At 46.9% G+C, this 24412-nt stretch overlaps 1 protein-coding gene across 6 annotated transcripts in view; it reads left to right on the top strand.

The window, feature by feature from the left end:
• Positions 1-1886: 1886 nt before the first annotated feature.
• Positions 1887-24412, top strand: part of LOC133510532 (corticotropin-releasing factor receptor 2) — a 56774-nt gene continuing 34248 nt past the window's right edge. For 2 of the 6 annotated variants that reach the window (XM_061838553.1, XM_061838555.1), the window contains exons 1-2: positions 1888-2369; positions 2467-2586. In XM_061838553.1, the coding sequence (XP_061694537.1) occupies positions 2225-2369; positions 2467-2586 (265 nt within the window). In that variant the 5' untranslated portion in view covers positions 1888-2224. Of the gene's footprint in view, positions 2370-2466; positions 2587-24412 lie in introns of all 6 variants that reach the window. The other 4 variants (XM_061838552.1, XM_061838556.1, XM_061838551.1 and 1 more) reach the window with 4 other exon arrangements.

Genomic DNA, 24412 nt, shown 5'->3' with positions numbered 1-24412 from the left:
CGAGCAACGACAACGATGCAGCCAAACCGCCTCCCCGTCCGATCCATGAGATGAGTCGCCGCGGCCCGGCGCCGCGTCCGCCGATCACGGCTTCGGCCAGAGTGGCACAGACACGTTTAGCCCCCCTGACTTTCGGATTACACCCCCCCCCCCCGCTAACTATTATTTTTTTTAGTTGCTGTATACACACCTACCTGTCATTTGGAACCCACAAACCTCTCATCCTTTGCACCTGTGGAATCCATTTTTCACGACAAACCGGGTCTTTTGGAAAAGTATGACGAGCGAATCCGTCCTCCCGAGTGTTCGAGCAATATCCAGCAATACAACGAGCCGGCGTTTTGGCTAACACGAAGGAACAACGAGCTACCTTCCAGCAGGTAAAACTAGGATAAACAAACGAGACCGCTTGCGTTCGCTACTGCCCTGAACGCCACTTCCTGCTTCAAATCCCTTGAGAGGATTTTCATGGCGTCAAAATCAGGTTTTGTGGTGAAAAAATAGATGTGTCCATACCGGCTACCGTTTTTCATTAATAATGTACTAAAAATCATGCATTTCATGACAGTGGACCTTTAAGCTCTCCCACCCTAGATGACAAAGTTCTGTTTTACAGGCTGAGTATTTTCGGGTAAAACTTTGAGGAAAAATACGCAAACCTTTGATCTTTCCCGTTTCGGTCCTTCTCTCGGCCGAACCTTCGACGGTGTTTATTCTATGAAAACAATCCTCAAGTGGCAATGAACAGACCGAAGGGAGTTTCAAGGGCAATGATCGCTAACAAGCAGGACCCGACCGCGATCGAGCGGAAATGTGCACTCAGTCAAATTACATGGGGGGGGGTGACACAGCTGGGCCAAACACAAGTGCTGGAAGTAGGAGGCGATTGGCTGTCCCATAAGGGGATGAGTGATGAGAGCAGGTGAAACTAATCAGACGACAAGGGGCCCAGAACGGACACAGGGGGTGCATCTCAATTCTTTATTTGCAACCTCCTTGCTCCGTGATCCTTGGTCCTGCTCCCAAGACACAAACACCTGAGTCACTCGCGCCGCCTTTCCAGCGGCTTATGAATATGGATACATATGTTCAAAAATTGTTTTTGAACACAAAACACTGACAAATCGAAAACGATAGATTTTAGACGACAATTGCGACGGTCCAAGTCTGACGCAGATCAACTGGTTCTGTAGGAGAAATCAGGTTGAATCATTTTTTGGGGTCATTATCGTGAGAAGTCATGCATGTGAGTTATGTCTTCCCTTTAAATTCACATCATTATTATTCATAACTGAAGTGCGTATCAAACTCGGAGCTGCCGCCGACCCGTCATTTACATTTAAATGTAAAACAAAGGAGTAATCAACAGCGCAAATCATTGGCTGGCCGTAACGCACTCTTACGCTTTATAACCGCTGCTAAATAAAAAAAGATTATTTCTTCTTTGTCGCTGTTTTTAAGGCACTGCTAAGGAATTAATAACCCTATTTTTTGTCATTGTGTGAATAAACTAAACAAAGCCACCTGCCGCTGTTTTCTATGATGCTATATGAAGTCATACTTCAAAATAAACAGACCAAAGTTCAATTTGGACTAAGGCTTTCTGTCATCTTTTATTTTAGCTTTGGTCTTCCTCACGCCCGCAACCGACTCGGGCCACAAAGTCGATACGCATCGCCAAGCCAAAAAATATCAGAATCCAGCATATATAATAGTATATATTTATCACGTTTGTATCAATAAATGTTATACATGTATTTAACTTTTGTCTGACGACACCGATTAAAAAAAAAACACACATTTTGAAACTAGCATGACATCAGGAAGTTTTGCTAGCTATGGTTTGCACGCAGACGAATTTCGGAACGCCTCTTCCGGGTTTGGATTGGTGACGTCATAAGTAGCCGACCAACAAACCCACCGAGTTATGGAAACTCTTATTTTATACAAAAGCCACACTTTTATATCAACCGTGCAAAGTCGAGGTAAAAGTTTTAGCTTGGATCTTCCTCTCGGCTGACGATGATTGAGGCGTTTTTATTTTTTTTATTTTTATGGCGATTATTATGATGGCGATGATGAGAGGAGGCTGTGATTGGCCAGGGCGCGCGTCTCGGGAGTGCGAGTCCTCCGCTTGTCGGGGGGGGGGGGAGGGAGGGGGTGAAGCGAATTATTTCCAACCGCCGCCGGCCGCACACGAGCCAGGCGCACCGGCTCGGTTCGGATGCGCTCAGTGCGCGCGCGCCCCTCGGGGACCATGGACGCGACCCTCAACCCGATCATCTGGGCGGACTTGGATTGCACTTTGCTGGACGCGTCGCCGGACACGCTGTGGGGCAACACTTCGCTGTCGCAATTGAACGCAGACGGTAAGGAATCAGGGAGCGGTGAGGAAATGACAACTCGCATGAAAGCTGTCAATTATGACCATTTTTTTTGGTTATGTTTTGTTTCGAATCTTGCAAGGTTTCTTCTGTAGCGCCACCACTGATGAGATCGGCACCTGCTGGCCGCAGAGCAGCACCGGCAGGATTGTGGAGCGACCCTGCCCCGAGTACATCAATGGAGTCAAGTACAACACCAACAGTAAGATGATCTTTTTTTTTTTAATCCCCACGGGAGGTGGGGAAAAAGTTCTCATTATTATTTTTAATTGTGAGAGGCTCCTGTGCGATTGTTTTGTTTGACGTAAATCAAATGTGTCAAGGGGGGGTTGGGGTGGGGGGGGGTGACAATTGCTGTACGACCCCCTGTCAGCCAAACAGATGAGGCAGACTTGAGCATGTATGTGTAATGCTTACCAGATAAAGCCACTTAAAGCGAGATGGTGACTCTTGGTCCCTGAGAGGCAAGATTCAGTTTTGACTCATGTCTCGGGGGGAGGATTAAAAAACAGAAAAAAGAAAAATGTAAAAAATTGAAAATGCCACTTAGTAATAATAATACAGTACAAGTAACTTTGTGAGATGTGTAATGAAGCATTCCTCTCAAACCTGCAGCGCTGTAAAAAAAAACCCCCAACTCAACCGTTTTAAAAAATAAACAATGTATAAATAAACTGCTCAGTCTAAAATGTGAACATTGTGCATTATACTATAAAGAATATGGTCATTGCATGCTCATAAACGATAGAAAACATTATTTTGTTCCTCTTTATTTCCTTGGCATTTATCCAACCATCCTTTTTTTGCCGCTTATCCTCATGAGGGTCGCAGGGAGTGCCGGAGCCTATCCCAGCTGTCAGCGGGCAGGAGGGAGGGTACACCCTGAACTGTTTGCCAGCCAATCGCAGGGCACCAGACAACCAGCCAATCGCACTCACAATCTCACCGAGGGGCAATTTAGAGTGTCCAATTAATGTTGAATGTTTTTGGGATGTTGGAGGAAACCGGAGTGGCCGGAGAAAACCCAGGCAGGCACGGGGAGAACATGCACACTCCACACAGGCGGTTCCGGGATTGAACCCGGGACCTCAGAATTGTGAGGCCAACGCTTTACCAGCTGATCCACCGTGCTGCCCCTTGGCATTTAAGTACATCTAAATACTATTCGCAGTGGTTCAGTTTTTCCACATTTTTGTGATCTTAATCAATATTTATAACAATTTGTAATGTAATGTGATTCCAAGTTTATATTATTTTGCAAAAATCGCTGCGGGGGGCAGGGCGCAAACAGCCGCTCTCACAATCACACCTAGGGGCAATTTAGAGTGTTGGGATGTGGGAGGAAACCGGAGAGCCCAGAGAGAAGCCACGGAGGCACGCGGAGGACATGCAAACTCCAAAGAGGTGGGGCCGGGATTTGAACCCCGGTCCTGAGAACTGTGAGGCCAACGCTGATCCACCGTGCCCCTGTTACCAATCCCTTTTTGGCAAAAAAAAAAAAAAAAAAAAATTAAACAATGTTTTCATAGGCCTCTGATTTTTAAAAATAGTTTTTCCTCAATTTGTTGCGTATATGTAATTATATGAGGTGATAATTCCTTTATGTGGGTTCGGAGTCATAATGGCCCTCCGAGGGAAGTCCGAGCTACAACGCGGCCCACGAAGAAAATGGGTTTCACCCCCCTTGTATTACGCCGTGCTACCAATCCTGCACAACCCACTGATTTAATTTCATTTCATTTTTTAAAAATCCGTTCTCGGGACCTTGTTATTAGAGCGTTGGCGGAGACTCAAACTTCAAACCGTCTACACGGAAGGCAGCAGTATGTACCACTACATCACCAGCGCCAAGTGTGTGTTGTAAATACTTTTTGTATGCACCGTGTATCCTTTCACAAGGATTATGTATAAGGCGAATGGAAAAAATGTTCAACGCAACCATCAGTTGAGAATTGGAATTTCTTGCCTCGAGCGACATAACGCCTATAATCGCGTCATTGTACTACAGGGCCGATGCGGTGCACATCTTCGGGCAATGTGTTTGTGCTTCTTTGTCATGAGCCATCGCTGCGGGGGAGGACACAAATGCAGGACTCCGAGGCAAAGGCATAATGTCCAGTGGGTTTTATTTCAGAAGCAGTGTCCGCACCCGGTGACCCGGTGCAAACTCGATGAAGTGGCAAATGCCCGTGACGAAAACTCCCAACATTTCGAGTGCCAGAGGTGGCACCGCCCAGAGCGGTGGGCAGGCCACGCCCCTCTTGGCAGTGCTCCAGCCTTGCTCATGACATTCTTCCTAACTTTCTCTTTTTTTTGTGCACAAAAGGACACAGTACAGAGGATAAAAACAAAAAATAACCTTCCCCCAAAAAAGTCAATTAAAATGAGCAGCAAGCACAAAGAAAATCAAGATAAAATTAGTACAGCGCTTTCTTGGTTTATGCCAATAATCATATTCGGTTTCTAGGTTACAAATGGCCTACAATGAGCTAGTTTGCGTAGCAACCAGATGGCACAAGAAGCCTTACTGGCATATTTCCCGTTTTCATCGCCTTGTTTTATATGCGGGGCCTGCGTCGCTGTTGTAGGAACAGAAAGCCATCATTAACTGAGGACCCCCTGCAAAGCACAATTAAACCGATAACTCAAGGAACATATGTATATATATATATATATATATATATATATATATACATATATACCGTAATTCCCGGCCTACAGAGCGCACCTGGTTATAAGCCTCACTCAGTACATTTGTAAAGGGAATACCATTTGGTACATACATAGGCCGTAGCTGTGTAAAAGCCGCAAGTGGCCAGATTGAAACCGACATTGAAACTCGAGATATTTACAGCACAAAGACGGTACACAGAGTTTAATGCGAGCACTGCCATGCTAATGCTAGCGCCGCCGCGCTAATGCTAACGCTAGTTCCGTGCTAACAGGGCCGCTTAAAAAAAACATACTGGTAAAAATCACTGAGACATGGCAGTGACACGCTAGCGCAGCGCTAACATGGCCAGACCGGTAAAAGTCACATCCTCGGCACATACATTCCACCGGTCTTACCTTTAGACAAATTAGCCGCATCACCGCATAAGCCGCAGGGTTCAAAGCGTGTGGAAAAAAAGTTGCGGCTTATAGGCCGGAAATTATGGTATATATTTTTAGTCCATTGACCCCGCTGAGGAATCTATTAATAATAGTTTTTACACCGAGACTTGACTGTATTGTCCAATTTTCTGCTTGTAAATATGAGCTTCAAGCCTTAGTAGCATCGCATCCAACTGTGATTAACACATATACACGCAAACACACGTCGGAGAGCGACGTTTTTCACCCCAAACCCAAGTCCTGCGATGCACGAGGACCGAAGTCCCAAGGACGACGACGCAAAGCTTTTCCCGTAGTGTCCGTTTTCCCCACCGCGCGGCTGTTATCCCCGTAAGAGGCTCAGGCGCGATGTCATTATCCTCGCCAGACACTTAACGCCGTCAGCTCGCCTCGCCGCCGGTACGCCCACCGCTCTCCCGCCGCTCCCGTTTGATGGACGTACCTGGTGCGTTGACCTCCGCTCCCTGCGCATAAAGTTATATCGCACTTATGGATTCATAAAATGTCACATGTCGGGTATCGAAGAGATGCTGCGGGGAGTCCTCGGTTTATGATTTCGAGGGTCGGAATGGTGCAGCCGTGAACTAGTTTGAAGAGTTTCTTGTCAGCGAGAGCCGCGTCTCGGGTGAGCTGCCCCCGGCGGGTAACTCCGTCGGGTTTTCCGGCGAGGGTCCGGCGCCTCAGCGGAACGTTCCAAACTAGGTGTGCTAACTCACCCACCAGGGAACCCGCCCATTCTTTTCCAGGCTCCTACGATGGTGCCGCGTGATGGCGGCTTGTTTCTATTCCCGGAACTGGTGAATTCCACACATTTAATGCTTTGCTAAAATAATCTTATTTCGAGAGCAGCTATAACCCTTTAAAAAGATGTAACTATATTATATATGTAACTTTATTTGGGGTTAAGTGGCACTTTAAATAATGGCACGTGTGGTCTGACTTCCGTGTAATGTAAGTTTGAATGTGGTTTGTTAATTGGAATCGGATTTGACACAGGGGTGTGTGGTCTTTTTATACTCACCGTATGCACAAATCTATCCAACTATTTACCCGCCATCCATCCATCCATCCATCCATCCATCCATCCATCCATCCGTCCGTCCGTCGAGAGGTTTTTATTTGAAACACACCCGTGGGCGCATAAAGCCTCTCCAATCAGCGTTTGAGAGGGGTTTAATACTTTTTTTGTTTTTTTTTTAACGTTCCGAGCCGTAGCCGTGATTGCACACGCCACTTTTGACGCCGCCGACTCCGGGCGATCGCCAGTCACCTTCACAGCGCGCGCGAGACGCCGCCGGGTCTTGATGTGTTCACCTTCAACGGGAGACCCCAATAACGCTCGTTTGGCGCCGTCCGGAAAACAAAAGTCTCGGCTTTATTGTCGCACTTATAGATTGCTCACCTCATATCCGCGAGGCGCCGCGCAATTTTAATTGGTTATGTATTCACGACGCGCAGCTTCCGTTTATGATTTCAGCAGGGGCCGGGATGGAGACAGTGGCGGAAGGCGAGTCCTGACGGGGATGTCGGTGCTGCAGCTGCCGCAGCGCGGAGTGACGAGACTTTGCATGCTTCATTTTGTGCACTTTTAATAGATTTGACAGGCGCAACCAGGGTATACCCCCGTTTCTACGCTGCGACTTTAGCATGTTTGATGTGTCACGGGTGCAGGTTCCCCCGGTTGTCTTGAGGGAGCCGTGCCGCGGGGAGGTTAGCGGAGGTTTGCGTAGGTGGCTGATTTGATGACAAACGAACATTTTCTTCTCGACGATTTTTAGGAGGAGACATTTACTGCACGTGGAAGCGTAACGGCTTCCTTCGACGAACGGAAATGTCGCGTTCCTCTCGGCTGGCGACGGTGCTTCATGAATCTGGGGTCTTAGTTGCGTTGCTTTGTTGTTGTTGTTCATAGCTTAATGTCATCTTGAACCTATTCGCTCCAAGCCCTTTTCAGAGCAAATTTTCCCACGTTGCCAGAGTCGAACTCTCACTGGAAATAAAACCGACTTACTGTCGGCGATGCTGACCGAAATCTGACACTGGTCATACGGGGACCGAAGAGCCCATATCGGGGAGTCCGGTACACCATACTCACAGGGACACGGTTGAATACCATCAAGTCCAGTGGTTGGACGAACTTCATGCACTCTTGAGGACCCTGGTGAGTATTTAGACCGGGTCCGTTCTGCCACGGCCAAGAGAAATAGCACACTCTGCCCGTCCTGAATCTGAGATTTGACTTCCTTGATGGACCAACCTCTCCAGAACAACTCTGTAAACCTTTCCAAGGACCCTGAGATGTGTAATCCCTGTGTAGTTGGAACACACCCTGCGGTCCTCTCTGTTAAAAAAGGGGACCACCAACGTGGTCTGCCAAACCAGAGGCACTGCCGTCAATTTACATGTGATGTTGCAGAGGCATGTCAACCAGGACAGGCCCACAAAATTCAGCGTCTTTAGGAACTCTGGGCGGAGTTCATCCAACCCTGGGGCTTTTTTTTTTTTACCACCTTAATGACCTTATCGTCAGAAATAGAAGAAACCAGTTCAGACTTCCCAGACTCTGCTTCCTCCTGGGAAGGCATGTTGGTGTAATTGAAGAGGTCTTCAAAGTTTTCAGACCATCGACTCACAATATCCAGAGCTGAGGCCAGTTGAGGGAGGCTCCACGGGGCCAAACCCCAACGTACAGGCGCCGAGTTGAGGGGCAATAAGCATGCCCACATCTGCTCTGCACCTCTCACCGTGGGCAACTTCTGAGTAGAAAATATTCCAACCCCTCTCAAGAGGACTGATACCAGACCCCAATTACATGTCTTCGGATCTTGTTAAGCCCACATACCAGCTCGGACTCTTCCCCTGCCATAAAATTGACATTCCATGTCCTGGCTGGCCGTAGGGCTTTTTGTAGCCGGGAACCCCAAGGTCCAGCTCACCACACATCCTGACCCCTTTGCACACAGTTGGTGAGTCTATGGTGTTGCCAACATCGCTTCTCTGGGCTGTGCCCGGCCAGACTCCGGGGCTGCAGGTCCGGCTAGAAGATACCCACCTTCGAGTACCAGACGGTGGCCCCGCTGACCCGCACACGCTCAAGGGAAACTGTGGTCCATCTTAGTCTGGTTCTTCACCTCGGACTCGTCTGCCATGGGGGACCCTACCGGGGATGTAAAACCCCAGAGGATCATCAGGGCACCGCGATGGGAGGGGACAAAGTCTTGTTCGATGGCAAAACATAGCTAAGTCGCGGGAAGTTGCATTTAAGGATGTTTGCTCCGGAAGGAAAATTATGCAACAAAAAGAAAACACTCAAGAGATTGAACTCTCAGGTAAGGGGATGCGAATTCCCTTCCATGTCTCGGAGCCTATATAAATATTAATGTGCACGCAGAGTGGTGTAAAAGGTTTATGCATTTTTAACGCTTCCTGTGTCCCTCTTTGCGTATTTATAGTTCTTTAAGTCGGCATGAAATGAAATGGGCAAGACTGCGACCGTGCCATTTTTAGCTGTTTGAAAACATTCATTTTTTTTTTTCTTTCCCCCCTGCCGTGTGATCTTGCGTCTGTCGAGCCTCGGGCCAGACAAAGTGCCCGCTTGTCAGCTTTGCGAAGCCGAGCCGTATCTCGGTCACTTTTCTTTCCGCTCGGCGGCCGAGCCGTGGCTAATTATTGACAGAATTGCATTAGCGCTCTTCGGATAAACGCCGCCTCGGTGTCGTACCGCTCGTTTCATTGTCACGCTGAGGCCTCTTTGGCCAGCTCCACAAAGAGTCACGATTGATATTGATTCCCTTATCTGGATTAATAAAGTCTGAGTCATATCAGCGGAGCATCGCGCGAAGGGCTGCTTGCGTGTATTTTATACCGTGTTTGAAATGAGCGACGAGGATCACGTGGCTCGTATGAAACTGAAATTGGGTGCTGATTGTGTCAGACCTTGATTTGTCTCTTTGGGGTGTGCGGTCGGTAGGAATACGTACCGTGCATCCTAAAATGAGGCACATCTAGTTTAGGGAGTGTGGTTGGTGTTTGGTTAGCGCAGGGAAGTTTGGAGTTAGGGTTAGGGGTGCCCAGACTTTTTTTTACCCCAAGATCTACTTATTTAAGCAGCCAGCCTCTCGCGAGCTACCGACGAGGGGTGGTGGTGGTGGTGGTGATGATACTCCCAAACCGTTTTAAGGTTAATGTTATGTTGCCTCCTATATTTAAAATACAGAATTATCTTTCTGTGCACTGTATCGTCTGTGCTTTCATCCTGGATCAGGCTGGGCCAAGGTGGAAATTTAAAACTACACACCATCTCATCCCGCACTTTCTACTTTGGCTTCGGACCAGACCTTTCCCGTTCGGAAAAGAGAAAAACCTCGTCCAGTTTAACCAATTTTTCTTGGATTATTCACATACTCCGACAGTCGTTGCATCTTAAAACAACAGCATATCTTTTTTCTAACTTTCTCCATTATTATCGAACGCAAACAAAAGCAGCATCTCTAGCTCGTCTTTGCTCTACGTTGCCCAGACTGTGTTGCTAACTAAAGCAGCGGTGGTGGACGCGGTCATTCTAAAACACATTGCAATAGCTGTATGTCGTACTTTTAATTTGCATTGGATTAGTATTCATTTTTTTTGCGCGCAACACAGAATATCTGCGAAGAGACCGCATCAGCGGTGCACAATTTAGAGGGAACATTGGCTGCCGTCTTTCCCGCGATCATTGACCACCCCTGGGTTGGGTTGAGTTTGGGCTGGCGTGAGAGTTGGTGTTACAGATGTGGTGATCGTAAGGCCGAATGTTCAGTTTGGGTTACACATTTTGGAAATTAATATCAAACAGTGTGAACAAGCCACACTGTCAGTCTACTCAAATGCAGGAAAACAATGTAGCTAACGAGCTAATGCTGTGCGAGGAACTCGTTCACATGTTAAGACGCCCCACTTTATTTTACTTGAATAGTTTTCATGTTTAGGTGAGGTTGTATTTTTATGTATTATTAACTTTCTAATCCGCAGATATCTTTTTGTTTTTTTTCTTTTGTGAACAACGGCGTCTATGACGTAAGGTGTAATGGCCAGCCAAAAATCCCACTTTGCTATGTAAAACGTGTATACATTCATTCATCTTCCGTTCTGCTTATCCTCACAAGGGTTCCATACCTATCTTTGGGCAGGAGGCGGCGCACGCCCTCAACTGGTTGCCAGCCAATCGCATGCCACATAGAGAGAAACAAGCATTCACACTCCCAGTCGCACACAAAGGCAATTTAGAGTCTCTTCATAATCCATTTTTAAAAAGTGCAAAACAAAATCTTTGTCCTCATTTTTGCCATTGGGGAACTTTTAAAACAAAACAGCATGGCCGTAAGTGAAGAATATGCATTTTGTTCGCAATCGTTCTCCGGTGGAAAAGTCGTCCATACTGAACCTGTATTTTTCTTCAAAACGCTGTCCGTCCCTTACAGGTACTCAGATGCTAAATTTACAACTGGATCGATTTTCGACATTTCAGTACACAAAACCTTTTAGTCCGGTGGCTGCCTCTCGTCTGTAAAGGCGTTCTCCCGCGGCGCATGAGAATGGGTCACCGGCTTTGCTCAATGTGTGTTGCCAACATTTCACCCGCCATTGCACACCGAGTTGTCTTCGGGATTTAATCGGCTACAGCAGACGCCGAACTCGCCTCAACTTCTCGAGACCGGAGGACTTTGATTTGGATCTCGAGCGTCTTCGTTCCTTTGTTTGGACTGTTTGAAAAGAAAGAGCTTTTTCTTCTTCTTTCCCTTTCGGCTTGTCCCAATTAGGGGTCACCACTGCACGTCATCTCATCTCGTGCATCCTCCTCTCTTGCACCCACTGTCCTCATGTCCTCCCTCAACCTTTTCCTTTGGTCTGCCTCTCGCTCTTTTGCCTGGCAGCTCCATCCTCAGCACCCTTCTACCGATATGAGTATACTCTCTCGCCTCTGGACATGTCCAAACCATCCAAGTCTGCTCTCTTGAACCTTGTCTCCAAAACATCCAACTTTGGCTGTCCCTCTAATCCTATCCAACCTGCTCACTCCGACCGAGAACCTCAACATCTTCACTTCTGCCACCTCCAGTTCTGCTTCCTGTTGTCTCTTCAGTGCCACCGCCTCTAACCCGTACATCGTGGCCGGCCTCACCACTGTTTTATAACCTTTGCCCTTCATCCTTGGGGAGACTCTTCTGTCACATAGAACACCAGACACCTTCGGGCAACTGTTCCACCCCGCTTGGACCCGTTTCTTCACTTCCTTCCCACACTTTCCATTTGCTCTGTATTGTTGACCCCAAGTATTTGAAGTCATCCACCCTCGCCATCTCTTTCCCCACTGCCCCTCTCATTCATGCACATATTTCTTTCTATTTGTTCCTCTGCCTGCTCCCTGCTTTCAGTGCAGATCACAATATCATCTGTGAACATCATAGTCCAAGGGGATTCCAGTCTAACCTCTTCTGTCAACGTGTCCATTACTACCGCAAACAGGAAGGGGCTCAAGAGCCCTGAGTCAATATGTCGTCTGCAGCATTAGCCTCTCCTGCTTACTAGCTATCAATCCACTGGTTAGCTGCATTTCATAGTCGCAATTATTCAAACTAGTTTTCCTTCCCTTGTTGGCGTCATCGCTTTAGACGGGCTGAAGTTGTTGTTGGAAGTCTTTCTGTCGGACTTCAAACATTGCTTTATGCCTTGCAAGGCGTCTTTGTCGAGCTTTTGCCTGCAGGTAAACCGGTTCCTGTCGTCCTCCATTTTTAATACGATTCTTTGAAGAATTTCTACTTGGGCCACTGGGAAATGAGTGGAGATCTCTCGATGCAATGTGGCAATATGGTAAGAAATGAACACGTATTGACCGACGTTTTGCGGACAACACAGGTGAAAAGTTCAATAAATCGTTGCGACTTCTACTTCTGGGAGATCATAAAGTCGATAAAAGCATTTTTCACTTTTGGAGGCAACGGTGTTTATATGTGGGACGTCATCAAACACCACTAGTTTCTGTTTCCAAATGAGTGCAGGAGTATTTACTGAATTGTTTTGTTAGCATAGCTAGATACTCAGTATCTAGTATCCATCCATCCAGTTTCCTAGCTGCTTATCCTCACAAGGGTCACGGGAGTGCAGGAGGCGGGGTACACCCCGAAATGGTTGCCAGCCGATCGCAGGGCACATGGAGACAAACACAATCACACCTATGGGCAATTTAGAGTGTCCAATTAATCTTGCATGTTTTTGGGATGTGGGAGGAAACCGCAGTGCCCGGAGAAAACCCACGCAGGCACAGGGAGAACATGCAAACTCTACGCAGGGAGGACCGCGATTGAATCCGGATCCTCAGAACTGTGAGGCCAACGCTTTCGAGCTGCGCTACCGTGCCGCCGAGAGTAACTATGCAATCATAATTTGAATTGATTATAATTGTTTTTTTTTTTTTTGTGAGATCATTCTGAAGTCGTGATCGAAAGCAGTGTTTATTGCTTTTTTGGGAAATCTGCGGCCATTTAGTTGAACACAAAGCAAGACAGGAACGGACAGTAAATGCATTTCGTGAGGTGTAAATTTTACAGATGTAGGCAATGCCCACTTACTAAAATATGAATAAATGCATGCATACGTGATGTAATTTTGTAAGGCTGATGAGCATCGATGGAAAGTGACGGCACGATATGCTCGCCGTCGCATTTTTTGGTTTATTGGCTTCCCATCGGAGCTCTCTTGACTTTCGCCCTCGTCTCTCACCAACCGATTGCGGTAAAAAGCGTCTGACGGCAAATTGCGCGACCGGCCGCCGTTTATGCGCCGCGTAGGGGTGAAGAATGTATTACGGTCATTTCCCGCCGTGGAGAGAAAGTGGACAGTTAAAGAGGAGCATGTGAGTCATTAGCGTCTCTGCCGGAGACCTTATTGGCCCTTGTTATACGCCATCTTGGGAAATGTCTGATAACGTCCTCAATAAAATGCATGAATGGCTACAGAGTGGCGGCCGCCTTATTAAATGACGCTTGGCAAAAAAATTGAATACGCATCTCGTGGCCCGGCGACGGTCAGATGCGCTTCCCTTTGTCCTTTCTTGCGTGGCCTTCCGGGTGACTGACTCCTCCTCCTTTTAAACTTCTTCCATGAAAAAGTTTTCCCAAATCTTGAAAAAAAAATCAATACCGAGCAAGATTCCCTCTCAAACTCGTCTGCAGTATGTTTTAAACGGGGTAGACACTTACCGATATTAAATTATAGCCCATTTTCAAAGAAATCACTACGCGCGTCCTTAATTGCTCCTATCGGAGCTGAATCGCTAAGATCTTAAATATCTGGCGCTTAAATCCTTGTACCGGATTCCGCGTGCTGTCCGTGGGTGTATTGGGTGCAATCTACTCTTTCGCTAAGATCTCAAATCCCACAGTAACAGATTGCATGCAACAGGTTTGAAGATGGTGCACGTGTCTCTGACGGGTTTCACGGGGGAAAATGTAGGAGCGCAAAGTGAAATTTGAAGTGATGGAATTGGAAGTGTTAATGGAAGATAAACAGAAACTAATTCACTATTAGTTTTGGGGAAGTTACCGCATTCAAGCCATGTTTTCTGTTATCTATCTCACCTCCCAGTGCCTGTGATTCCGATGCACCTGCCCATCCTTTGTGTAACATGGCTTTTTTAACTAGTGACAGCACACCTGAAAAATGACTCGGTGAGAGGTCAGCACCAATTATAATTGTACATTGAAATGACCCTGATGCAGGGAAAGGCAGTGTTGAAAGTTTTGTTCTGATAAAGCTGATATCGGTGGACTATTGAGACTGTACCCAAGTCAGTCTCCAGACTCATTCAAAAACTGTATTGCTGAATAGATGATATGTCCTGATAATTTTTTTCTCTCTGGTATTTCAAATCATAAACATTGTGTGTTCCTACACATCACACATCGTCAGGCATCTCCTCTCCCCAATGCACGTCTCTTGTAGTAACAAGACTGACCTGTGAGAGGCAGCGCAGTGCCAAAGAGCGTCCGGACCGCAGGAAAACACAGTGATGAAGAAATCAAAGAAGTTGTGATAACTGAGAGCTGATCTGACAATTACCGTGTCAAACTTTTCTTTTACCTTTGAAATGTGATGAAGCAATCAGCGACCATCAGGCTAGTGTACTTCAACACACACAAGGATTTACTATTTTAAATATTCAACAGGTTTAAGACTTAATATATTCGACCCGACTGTTTTCTGAACAGATTGAGGACAAATTAGTCCCTTAAAACAACCCACACTCCAGATGAATCCGTCAGTCTAACCTTGTAAAAACATCCATCCGATAATCGAGCTTTTACCGCTTTGATTGGAAAAGGGGCAAATACTCAGATTTGGCTTGATTAAATGTGTGTACACTGATTTACAACCAGTTCAGGGTGTACCCCCCCCATGCTGAAAAGTCTCCCTGGGATTAGTCCGCATGCGTTACTAACGGTGGAACTCCGGGTTACGTAGCCGATGCTAGCGGACGTTCGTTGTGTTCGTCTCTGTGAGACCTCCATAGTGAACATGAACAAGTATTTAAAAAAAAAAAAAAAAAAAACATACCAGTAAAAATCACAGAGACACAGCAACATGTTAGCACAGTGGTTAGGGCTAGTGTGGGCCGGTTTAAAAAAAAAAAAAACAAAACACATCGGTAAAAGTCACTTCCTCGGCACATATACTCCCGTTGACAGCTGGGATATGATCCAGCACTCCCCGCGGCCCTTGTGAGGATAAGCGGCTGAGAAGATGGATGGATGGATGGATGGATGATTTACTCAAAGACAGTGGTACTGTAGCTCAAAGTCCTCAACCATAACACTCACACGTTAGCCTCCGCCTCTTTGTTCAGAACATAGCGCAGCTAGCCAGTCGATAGCTAGCGAGCAAGGAACTAATTTAGCAGCCTGCGTCCAAGTGGTCGTTCTTGTTAGCGCAAACATGATCAGAGTTCTTTTCTCTCTTTTCTTTCTTCCTTCTCTCTTTTTTTTTTCAAGTCTACTGAGTAGCTTTGTTTGGTTTTCAGACTCCAAGCCTCTTTGCTCCCGTTGCTTTTATTATCCTCTCTAACCTGCACAGGAATCGCAACGTAGAACGCGCCCGGCAACTAATTAGGCCGTGGAAACTTTTGTCACTGCCTCGTGAATTTGGGCCCGCGACCCGAAACAATAATCCAAAGGCGGGGGTGGAGGGCATCTAAGGACTCTCACGACATCGCGCTGCATGTATTTCGTTTGGGTCGCTCGGGCTCCGGGGGTAAAAGCTCACTTCCTGCATCATCACGGGAGTGAAAATAGATTCTGGAAGACAGTTGGTTCCAAGCGATATTGTTTGAGGCTTATGACATCGAAAAGCTCACTTGAATGAAAGTGACCTTTCCGTCGTGTTCTGCTGGAATGGATTTGCTTTAGTTCTCGAGAAGTTGAAACTGGATCGCGGGGCGGGAAAGCAAATACAGTACTGATTAGCGGAAATGTGGAAAAACTGGTCACAAGAACACTGATTTTATTTTTATATTTTATATATATATATATATTTTTTTTTTTTTTTTGGAAAGTGCTGATTTGACACCTGACCTCAGCTTTGATTGGACATTGTGGCTAGACGCAAAGATGATAGTTCCAAGTACCTTCGGCAGAGAGCTCTCCTCACAGGAGATCTGACGATAATCTTTTTGTACTTGGTTGACTTCACCCCATTTTTAAAAAATCTCTTCCGATTCGTAAAAAAGTGATAGACGACCGTAATTATTCAGAGTCTGCTGTCAATCTCACTAGACTGAGGGAAAAATTGATATTCTCTTGATAGACTTTCAAATACACCAAAGAATATGTTACCGATTGAGCGAGGTGAGGGACCAGGACAAAGTACGACTCCAAAATCCCGATGATGACTACGACAACTGGATCTTGGTTTCCCTTGCCAGGGACGCGGGTCACTGTGGTCCCCCCTCGGAGCCAGGCCTGGAGGTGAGGCTCGAAGGCGGGCGCCTGGTGCCCGGGCCTGGACCCATGGGGCTCGGCCTGGCGCACCCCGAAAGGGTAACGTGAGTCCCCCTTCCCACGGTCTCACCGCCTGTGAGAGGGGCCATAGGGGTCGGGTGCGGCCTGAGCTGGGCGGTGGCCACAAGTGGGGAAAGAGACCCCGAGGACGACCCAGGACACGCTGGAGAAACTATGTCTCTCGGGTCTTGGGAACGCCTTGGGATCCCTCTGGAAGAAGTGGCTGGGGAAAGGGAAGTCTGGGTATCCTTACTGAAGCTACTGCACCTGCGACCCGACCCGGAAAACCGTTAGATGACAGATGGATGGATGGCTTGAAATGCAAGTCGAAGAAAGTCCAAACCAACTCGACGAAAACCAGTAAATGCACTAAAACGCCTCAAGGGGATGTTGGTTAACTACAGGAAGTACTTTGATCGCGGACGTAACATGGACACGCAGGCCGTGTGTAAATATATTTATGTCACTTGCAATGATAACAAATCCCACTCACTGGATTGCAAGTTCAAGCAATCATAATTTGGACATGCACCAAAATTTCCCGCATTCATAACCAGACGCCTCCTGTTCATGCTTGGATCTTGTCATTAAGACTCATGATTAATTCAGTGCAAAAATTAAGGAAAATGTGAGCAAAATGTCCTCAAGGAGACTGAAGATGCAGTTTTGTCCCAAAATGTAATCAGATATGCCAAATTATTATATGCAGAACCGTGCTCACAAACAAACAAACAAACAGAACACAGATTTGGGCCAATCGAAGCGTCATCTGCGCACACGTAGAAAAAGGAAACATGATTCAGCGTTTCAGACGGCGTCTTGGATCGTCTCGGGGGTCCGATTCGCCATCGCGGCCCGGGTGGCCTGCGAGCGGTGACCGGTTCGGGTCATCAAAGCCGCTTTGAGAGTACTTCGTCGTCCTTTGAGGGCCGTGCAGAATTTCTGTATGAATTTCTTTCCTATGAGGTTTTATGAGTGCCTAAACACAACGGAAAGTCCCCTTTGAAATAGTTTTATTTTAAGGTCAATTAAAAAATATATATATATATTTATATGTATCATTGCTTTCCCATATTTTGCAGATGAAAACTGGCTTGGTAGCAGAATTTATTAAAACTAATCACCCAAAGCCGGTTTTGCTACATGAATTTTTGGCAGCGAGTCTGTCATTTTTCATAAGCTAGCGGTTAGCACATCTGCCTCGCAGTCGGGATCGAATCGCGGCTTGGGCTGCGTGTGGGCCCATATGTGTACTCTACTGTGTGTTCTCCCTCTGGTTGTGTGGCTTTTCTCCGGATACTCCAGCTCCCTCCCTCATTCCAAATGAATGATTAAGATTAATGGACATTTCCGATGGTGATCTTAAGCTCCGCCCCCTTAGCCGTGTCCGTGTTGAACAGAATATGTTTGAAATCGATTTCTCTATCGCGTATTCCAGATAATATTGGGGTATGTTTTTTGCCAAATGCATCAGAGAGGTCTCAACTATTTCACGTAAGCAATGATGCAAAAAAAAAAAAAAGTATAACGCCTCGCAAACTTCATATTGAAATCCAACAGGATAAAATAGTGGAATCTTACTGCGCATGTAAAGCAGGGTGAGTACTTTTTACTTGGAAAGTTCACCCTTGTACCCCAGCACGATATCTTTCACCAGAATTGCACGTTCCCCAAGCGCATCTGAGGACCATTTCCTTCATAACACGAACTTTTCCAAGCGCCGGCTACTGACAACCAGCATTGCTTGTGGGACAACACGCCGAGAGGGGCGTGTCAAGCCAGGGGTTAAGACAACGGGGCTATCTGATTGGCTATTATTGTACGAGTGATTGACAGGTCGGAAAGGTCAATTGGAGATTCTGACTCGCCAGTATGTGCCCTGCGATTGGCTGGCGACCAGTCTGAGGTGTACCTCGCCTCTCGCGCAGAATGATGTTGCTGGGCTGCAGCTCCATTGTGACGTTAATAAGGAAAATTAAAATGAATGGATAGACGGTTCAACCACGCTTGAAAATATAATCAAGGTCTACGTTGTGGTTGGAATCCTCCATTTTAGCGTCATTTTAGCCATTTGCGACCGAATTTGAATTCCAGGTAGTAGATCGCGATGCTGAATTGCAAATCATTTTTCTTTTCGTCACTTGGCACAGATGGAGTTTGGCAGCCATGTTTCTCGATTCGCTAAACAACACGGAACGCATCGTAACTTTGCTCAGGTTGTGTTGTTGGTGGAAGTGAAATCCAACTGCACAAATTGTGCTGAAGAAAAAGTACACATATGAATACTGCAATATGATAGTTTGTGTGTGTGTGTGTCTTCACCTGGTCTCCCGACATGTGCGGCGCTCTGGCCGTGCTCCAGTTCCCGCTGCCTTAGCGAATCACTTCATCAACGCTGCGCCATTGTGGCCTAGTTCACTCTGTGCCCGGGCGCGCTCAATTAGATTTCACCCGGCTTTTGTCGCCTCACGTGAGCCGTTTTGGTTATGCAACTTTTAACGCGGTGAACCTTTTCATCGTGCGGCTACCGGCGATTCGAACACTCACTCGTGCGAGGTTGGGGGGGGGGGGGGGGGGGGTCGCGCAAAGCTGCGAGCCCCAGCCGGCCTCATCCCGGGTGGGCCTGTTTGGCTCGGGGCTTTCGACTGTTAAGCTCGCGGCTGACATCTTAAATTGAGGCGCCGGTGAGGAAGTGATAAACAAAGGCGACCAATCAGATCCCAGCGTAAAGACTACAAGTGGTTGGGATCAGGTAGCGCTGGTTCAGGCTGACGTTTTCAAGGCACGGTGTGATATCATTGCAGCCCAGCTTAGATGTACGGAAGTCGATTTTATTAATTTAGATTGCTTTCAATAAATTCTTGTTCAGGTGTGCCTTGTCGTCTCAGTTGTCCGTCATCTGGTATTTAGTTCCCGGCTTTCGTTCTGCCCATTGTTGGTGTTGCTAGCTGTGTTAAACTAGTCACATCATATTTCCTTCCGTGGTGGATGTATTCCATGTCTTTCTTTATTGCTTTGAACTTTGTTTTTTTTTTCTATACTTCAATGATTTCATGTTTTGATTCTATAAACTACTTTGTTGCCTTTTTCTCTTTTTTTTTTAGTTAAAAAGCTTTGTGAGACTCCCGCACTCCTGCCTTGCCTCCTTCCACCTTTTGCCGACTCCACCACGCAAACTCGTGCTTGTGACAGTGGAATGCTAACAAAACGTGTACCTACAGAGCGCACCTGATTATAAGCCTCACCCAGTACATTTGTAAAGGAAATACCATTTGGTACGTACATAAGCCGCAGCTGTGGAAAAGCCGCAAGTGCCCACATTGAAACACGACATATTTACAAAGAAAGACGGTACACAGAGTTTTCAAAGTTTTAATACCTTAGCTTAGCTTAACCTAGCAACAACACAGGGCAGTTAAAAAATAAAAAATACCAGTAAAAAAAAAAAAAATAGCCGTAGTAACACAGTAGCACAGCACTAACAGGGCCAATTAAAAAAAAACAAAAACATAAATAAATCACTGAGACATGGCAGTAACACAGCAGCAGCAGGATAGTGCGCCGCTAACGGTAGCGCTGCGCTTAAATAAAAAAACATACCGGTTAAATCACTGAGACACAGCAGTAACACAGTGGCAAGACGCTACCGCGGCGCTAACGGGGCTGATTAATTAAAAAAAAAAAAAAAAAAAACATACCGGTAAAAATCACTGAGACAACAGCAACGCGCTAGCACAGCGCCAACGCTAGCGCAGCGCTAACAGGGCCAATTAAAAAAAAAAAACATACCTAAATTACTGAGACACGGCAGTAACACAGCAGCAACATGCAAGTGCGGCGCTAGCACTGCGCCTAAAAAAAAAAACATACCGGTTAAATCACTGAGACACAGCAAGACGCTAGCGTAGCACCAACGCTAGCACAGCACTAACAGGGCCGGTTAAAAAAAATCATACTGGTAAAAGTCACTTCCTCGGCAGATATATTCCACCGGTCTCACTCTTACCTTTTCCGCTTGAGTGCCCCCTTGCGGCCGTTGGAAAAAAAAAAATGCTGTCTTGCCATCGAAAGTAGCAGCTTGAAAATGCGTTTTCCTAACAAATCCTAATTTCCACGTCAAGTTGTGAAGGTGTGATTATATGCAGTTTTCCATTTGGTTTCGTCAGCGCGACAGCATCCCCCCCTTGAGTCGCACTCGCCTCCTGTGACCGGCGCTCGGCTGCGGATCTGACTCGTCACCCGCCAAAGAGGAGAAGACACATTCTGACCGCTGACACGGACCACGCAACATCGACGAGCGCTGAAAGCGAGCGTTTTGCATGATTTGGCTTTTGGATGACTGTTGGCGTCGTGGTCGAACGTTATTTGATCATCGATTCGGTTTCTTCACCGCTTATCCCGAGTAGGGTCAAGGGTGAGGTGGATGCAAAAACATTTTGGGGAAGAAGCGAGGTACGTCCTGGACTGGTTTGCCTGCCAGTCGCAGGGCTTGCACCGAATAGACGAAACAGCACATACAGTGAAGAAAATAAGTATTTGAACACCCTGCTATAGTGCAAGATCTCCCACTTACAAATCATGAAGAGGTCTGAAATTTTCCACAGTGAGAGAGATCATCTAAAAAGAAAAATCCATAAAGCACAATGTCTGATTTTTTTTTTAAATGATTAATTTGTGTGATACCGCTGCAAATAAGTATTTGAACACCTGTCTATCAGCTAGAATTCTGAATCAGATGCACCGGTGTGAGGTCCCTCGCTGCATAAAGACACCTGTCCACCCCGTACAATTCGTAAGACTCAAACTTGTAACATGGCCAAGACCCAAAGAGCTGTCCAAAAACACCAGAGACAGAATTAATTGTACAACTCCACACGGCTGGAAAGGGCTACGGAGAAATTGCCAAGCACTGTTGGAGCAATCATGAGAAAATGGAAGAAGCTGAACACGACGGTCAATCTCAATCGGAGTGAAGCCCCATGCAAGTTTTCTTCCTCGTGGGGTCTCAATAATCCTAAGAATGGTGAGGAATCAGCCCAGGACTGCCCAAGAGGACTTGGTCAATGACCTGAAAACAGCTGGGAACCCCGTTTCCAAGGTGACTGTTGACGTCATGGTTTGAAATCATGCATGGCACGGAAGGTTCCCCCGCTTAAATCAGCACACATCAAGACCCGTCTTAAGTTTGCCAATGACCATTTGGATGACACAGAGGACTCATGGGAGAAAGTTTTGTGGGCGGATGAGACCAAAATGGAACCTTTTGGTCATAATTCCACTAACCGTGTTTGGAGGACGACGAATGATGAGTTCCATCCCAAGAACACCGTCCCTACTGTGAAGCGTGGGGGTGGTAGCATCATGCTTCGGGGGTGTTTTTCTGCACATGGGACAGGACGACTGCACCGTATTAAGGAGAGGACAATCGCGGCCATGTATTGTGAAATTTTGGGGAGCAACCTCTTTCGCTCAGTCAGAGCATTGAAGATGGGTCTTTCAACGTGACCATGACCCAAAGCACACAGCCAGGAAAACGAAGGAGTGGCTTCCGTAAGAATCGAGGTTCTGGCGTGGCCTAAAACCAATAGAAAATCTTTGGAGGGAGCTGAAACTCCGTGTTTGTAAGCGCCAGCCCAGTAACCCGTCTGATCTCGAGAAGATCTGTGTGGAGGAGTGGGCCAAAATCCCTCCTGCAGTGTGTGCAAACCTGGTGAACAACGACAGGAAACGTTTGACCTCTGTAATTGCAAACAAAGGCTACTGTACCAAATATTAACATTGGTTTTCTCAGGTGTTCAAATACTTATTCGCAGCTGTATCACACAAATAAATTGTTAAAAAAAATCATACATTGTGATTTCTGTATTTTTCTTTTTCGATGATCTCTCTCACAGCGGACTTGCACCTACGATGAACATTTCAGACCCCTCCACGATTTCCAAGTGGGAGAACTCGCAATATAGCAGGGTGTTCAAATACTTATTTTCTTCACTGTATAGTTACGTTCACATGGATCTCAAAGCTGTGAGGCAGACCACCAGACCCCCCCCCCCCCCCATGGATATAGCGTAATATCACAGTTTTCACACCATTTCTTGCATTTTGAGATGTGGAAGTCGCACCCCATTTCCCCTTCGTCGCCACATTGACATCTCCGCCGCCAGCCACTTGCCTGATCGCTTGGCTAACACTAATGTGCACCCCCATTTATTATATTGTTATTATTATTATTAGCTTGTTTTCACACCAGCAACTGGATTTGCTCCCCGGCTTCTCAGAATCAATAATTGGACGGATCGCAAGTTGTGTTAGCGCGAACGCGCGTCCCGCGGAGGCGCGAAAGGACGGAAGGCGGAGGCGGCGCGAAGGAGCTGGCGACGGCGCTTCCTGTCGGTGCCAGCGCGGGACAACTAAACATCCCCGCGCTGTACGACGTGACTTGCGAAAAGTGGCGCCAAAAAGATAATAGCACGAGTACTGCCGCACCGCACGTCGTGTGCAGATGATTAGAAATGCATTTGCCTTGCACCAGCGCCAGGGAATTAGCCGTGCGTCAGTGGAAGACCACCTCCCCCCCCCCCCCCTTTTCACCACCGGCTCTGCTTGCCTTCACAAACGCGGCGTGATAGTCGCCTCCAGAAGGCCGCGACTCCAGGAAACGCGGGCCGTCGCTAAAATTAGCTCCCGACGACTTCAATGCTCCCTTTTTTTGTGTGTTTTCATGTCAAGTCAGCTGCGTGTGGCAAAGGAATGTGCGGTGAAACGCTGACTGGTGTGTGATGGAGGTGGGGGGGGGGGACGGAGGGATCAGGTTTTTTTTCCAGACCGGCTGGTGGATTTTGAAGTGATGCCAGTCTGCCGTTAGCACAGTCGCGCTGACTTGATAGTAGCTGTCACGTCGGGAAACGTTCGCCGTTCCTACGCGTCAGCGGGGTTAGGTCAGTCACTTTGATGCGGGAAGTCGGACGGTTCCGACTTTCAACTCGGAAAAACTGGGATAGTAGTCTGACAGGACTGATTTGTGGCCTGTGTCAAAAGTGCCTCAAGCTCAAGTCCCATGTCTAGTCAAGCTAGTCATCTGCTTTTGGCAGAACATCAAATTTGTTGACTCATTTGACCAAACTAAACCCAACTACTACTCTAATAAACTGGTCTCCTGATTAACTTTAAAACATTTATTTTAAGGAGTGGCCCCAAATTTAGCAATATCTCCATTTTTATGAATGGAGTAGGGGGGCACAACTATGCCCCAAAGGTGGGTTAAACCGGAGTTGGCACTCTGCAGGTGTTTTTGGAGCCGACTTAAGCAACCGCCAATCAAATTGGCTCCTCTCATTCCCTTTAAATCTGCCACAACATCAGTCTCAAAGAGATATCTGCTCGTAAGAGGACGACAGTTTTTCTTTTTAGGAACTTACCGTAATTTCCGGCCTACAAGCCGCAACTTTTTTCACGCGCTTTCAGCCCTGCGGTTTATGAGGTGGCTAATTTGTGCGTTTTTTTCTAACGGCCGCAAGGGGGGCACTCGAGCGGAAAAGGTAAGAATGAGACCGGTGGAATGTATGTGCCGAGGAAGTGACTTTTACCGGCCCTGTTAGCGCTGTGCTAGCGTGTTGCTGCTGTGTTACTGGCGTGTCTCAGTGATATTTACCGGTAAGTTTTATTTCAACTGTCCCTGTTAGCATTATCGTGATGCTAGCATTAGCACTGGCTTTAGCGCGGTGCTGGCGTTAGCACTAGCTTTAGCACCGCTCTAGCATGTTGCTGCTGTGTTACTGGGGTGTCTCAGTGATATTTACCAGTAAGTTTTATTTTAACCAGCCCTGTTAGCGTTAGCACTAGCTTTAGCGCGGCGTTGGTGTTAGCATTAGCGTTAGCATTTGC

The sequence above is a fragment of the Syngnathoides biaculeatus genome, chromosome 13 (genome assembly GCF_019802595.1).
Source record: "Syngnathoides biaculeatus isolate LvHL_M chromosome 13, ASM1980259v1, whole genome shotgun sequence".
Classification (NCBI taxonomy): Eukaryota; Metazoa; Chordata; class Actinopteri; order Syngnathiformes; family Syngnathidae; genus Syngnathoides; species Syngnathoides biaculeatus.
Note: the sequence above shows the minus strand (reverse complement) of the source record. Positions and strands in the feature narration are given on the sequence as shown.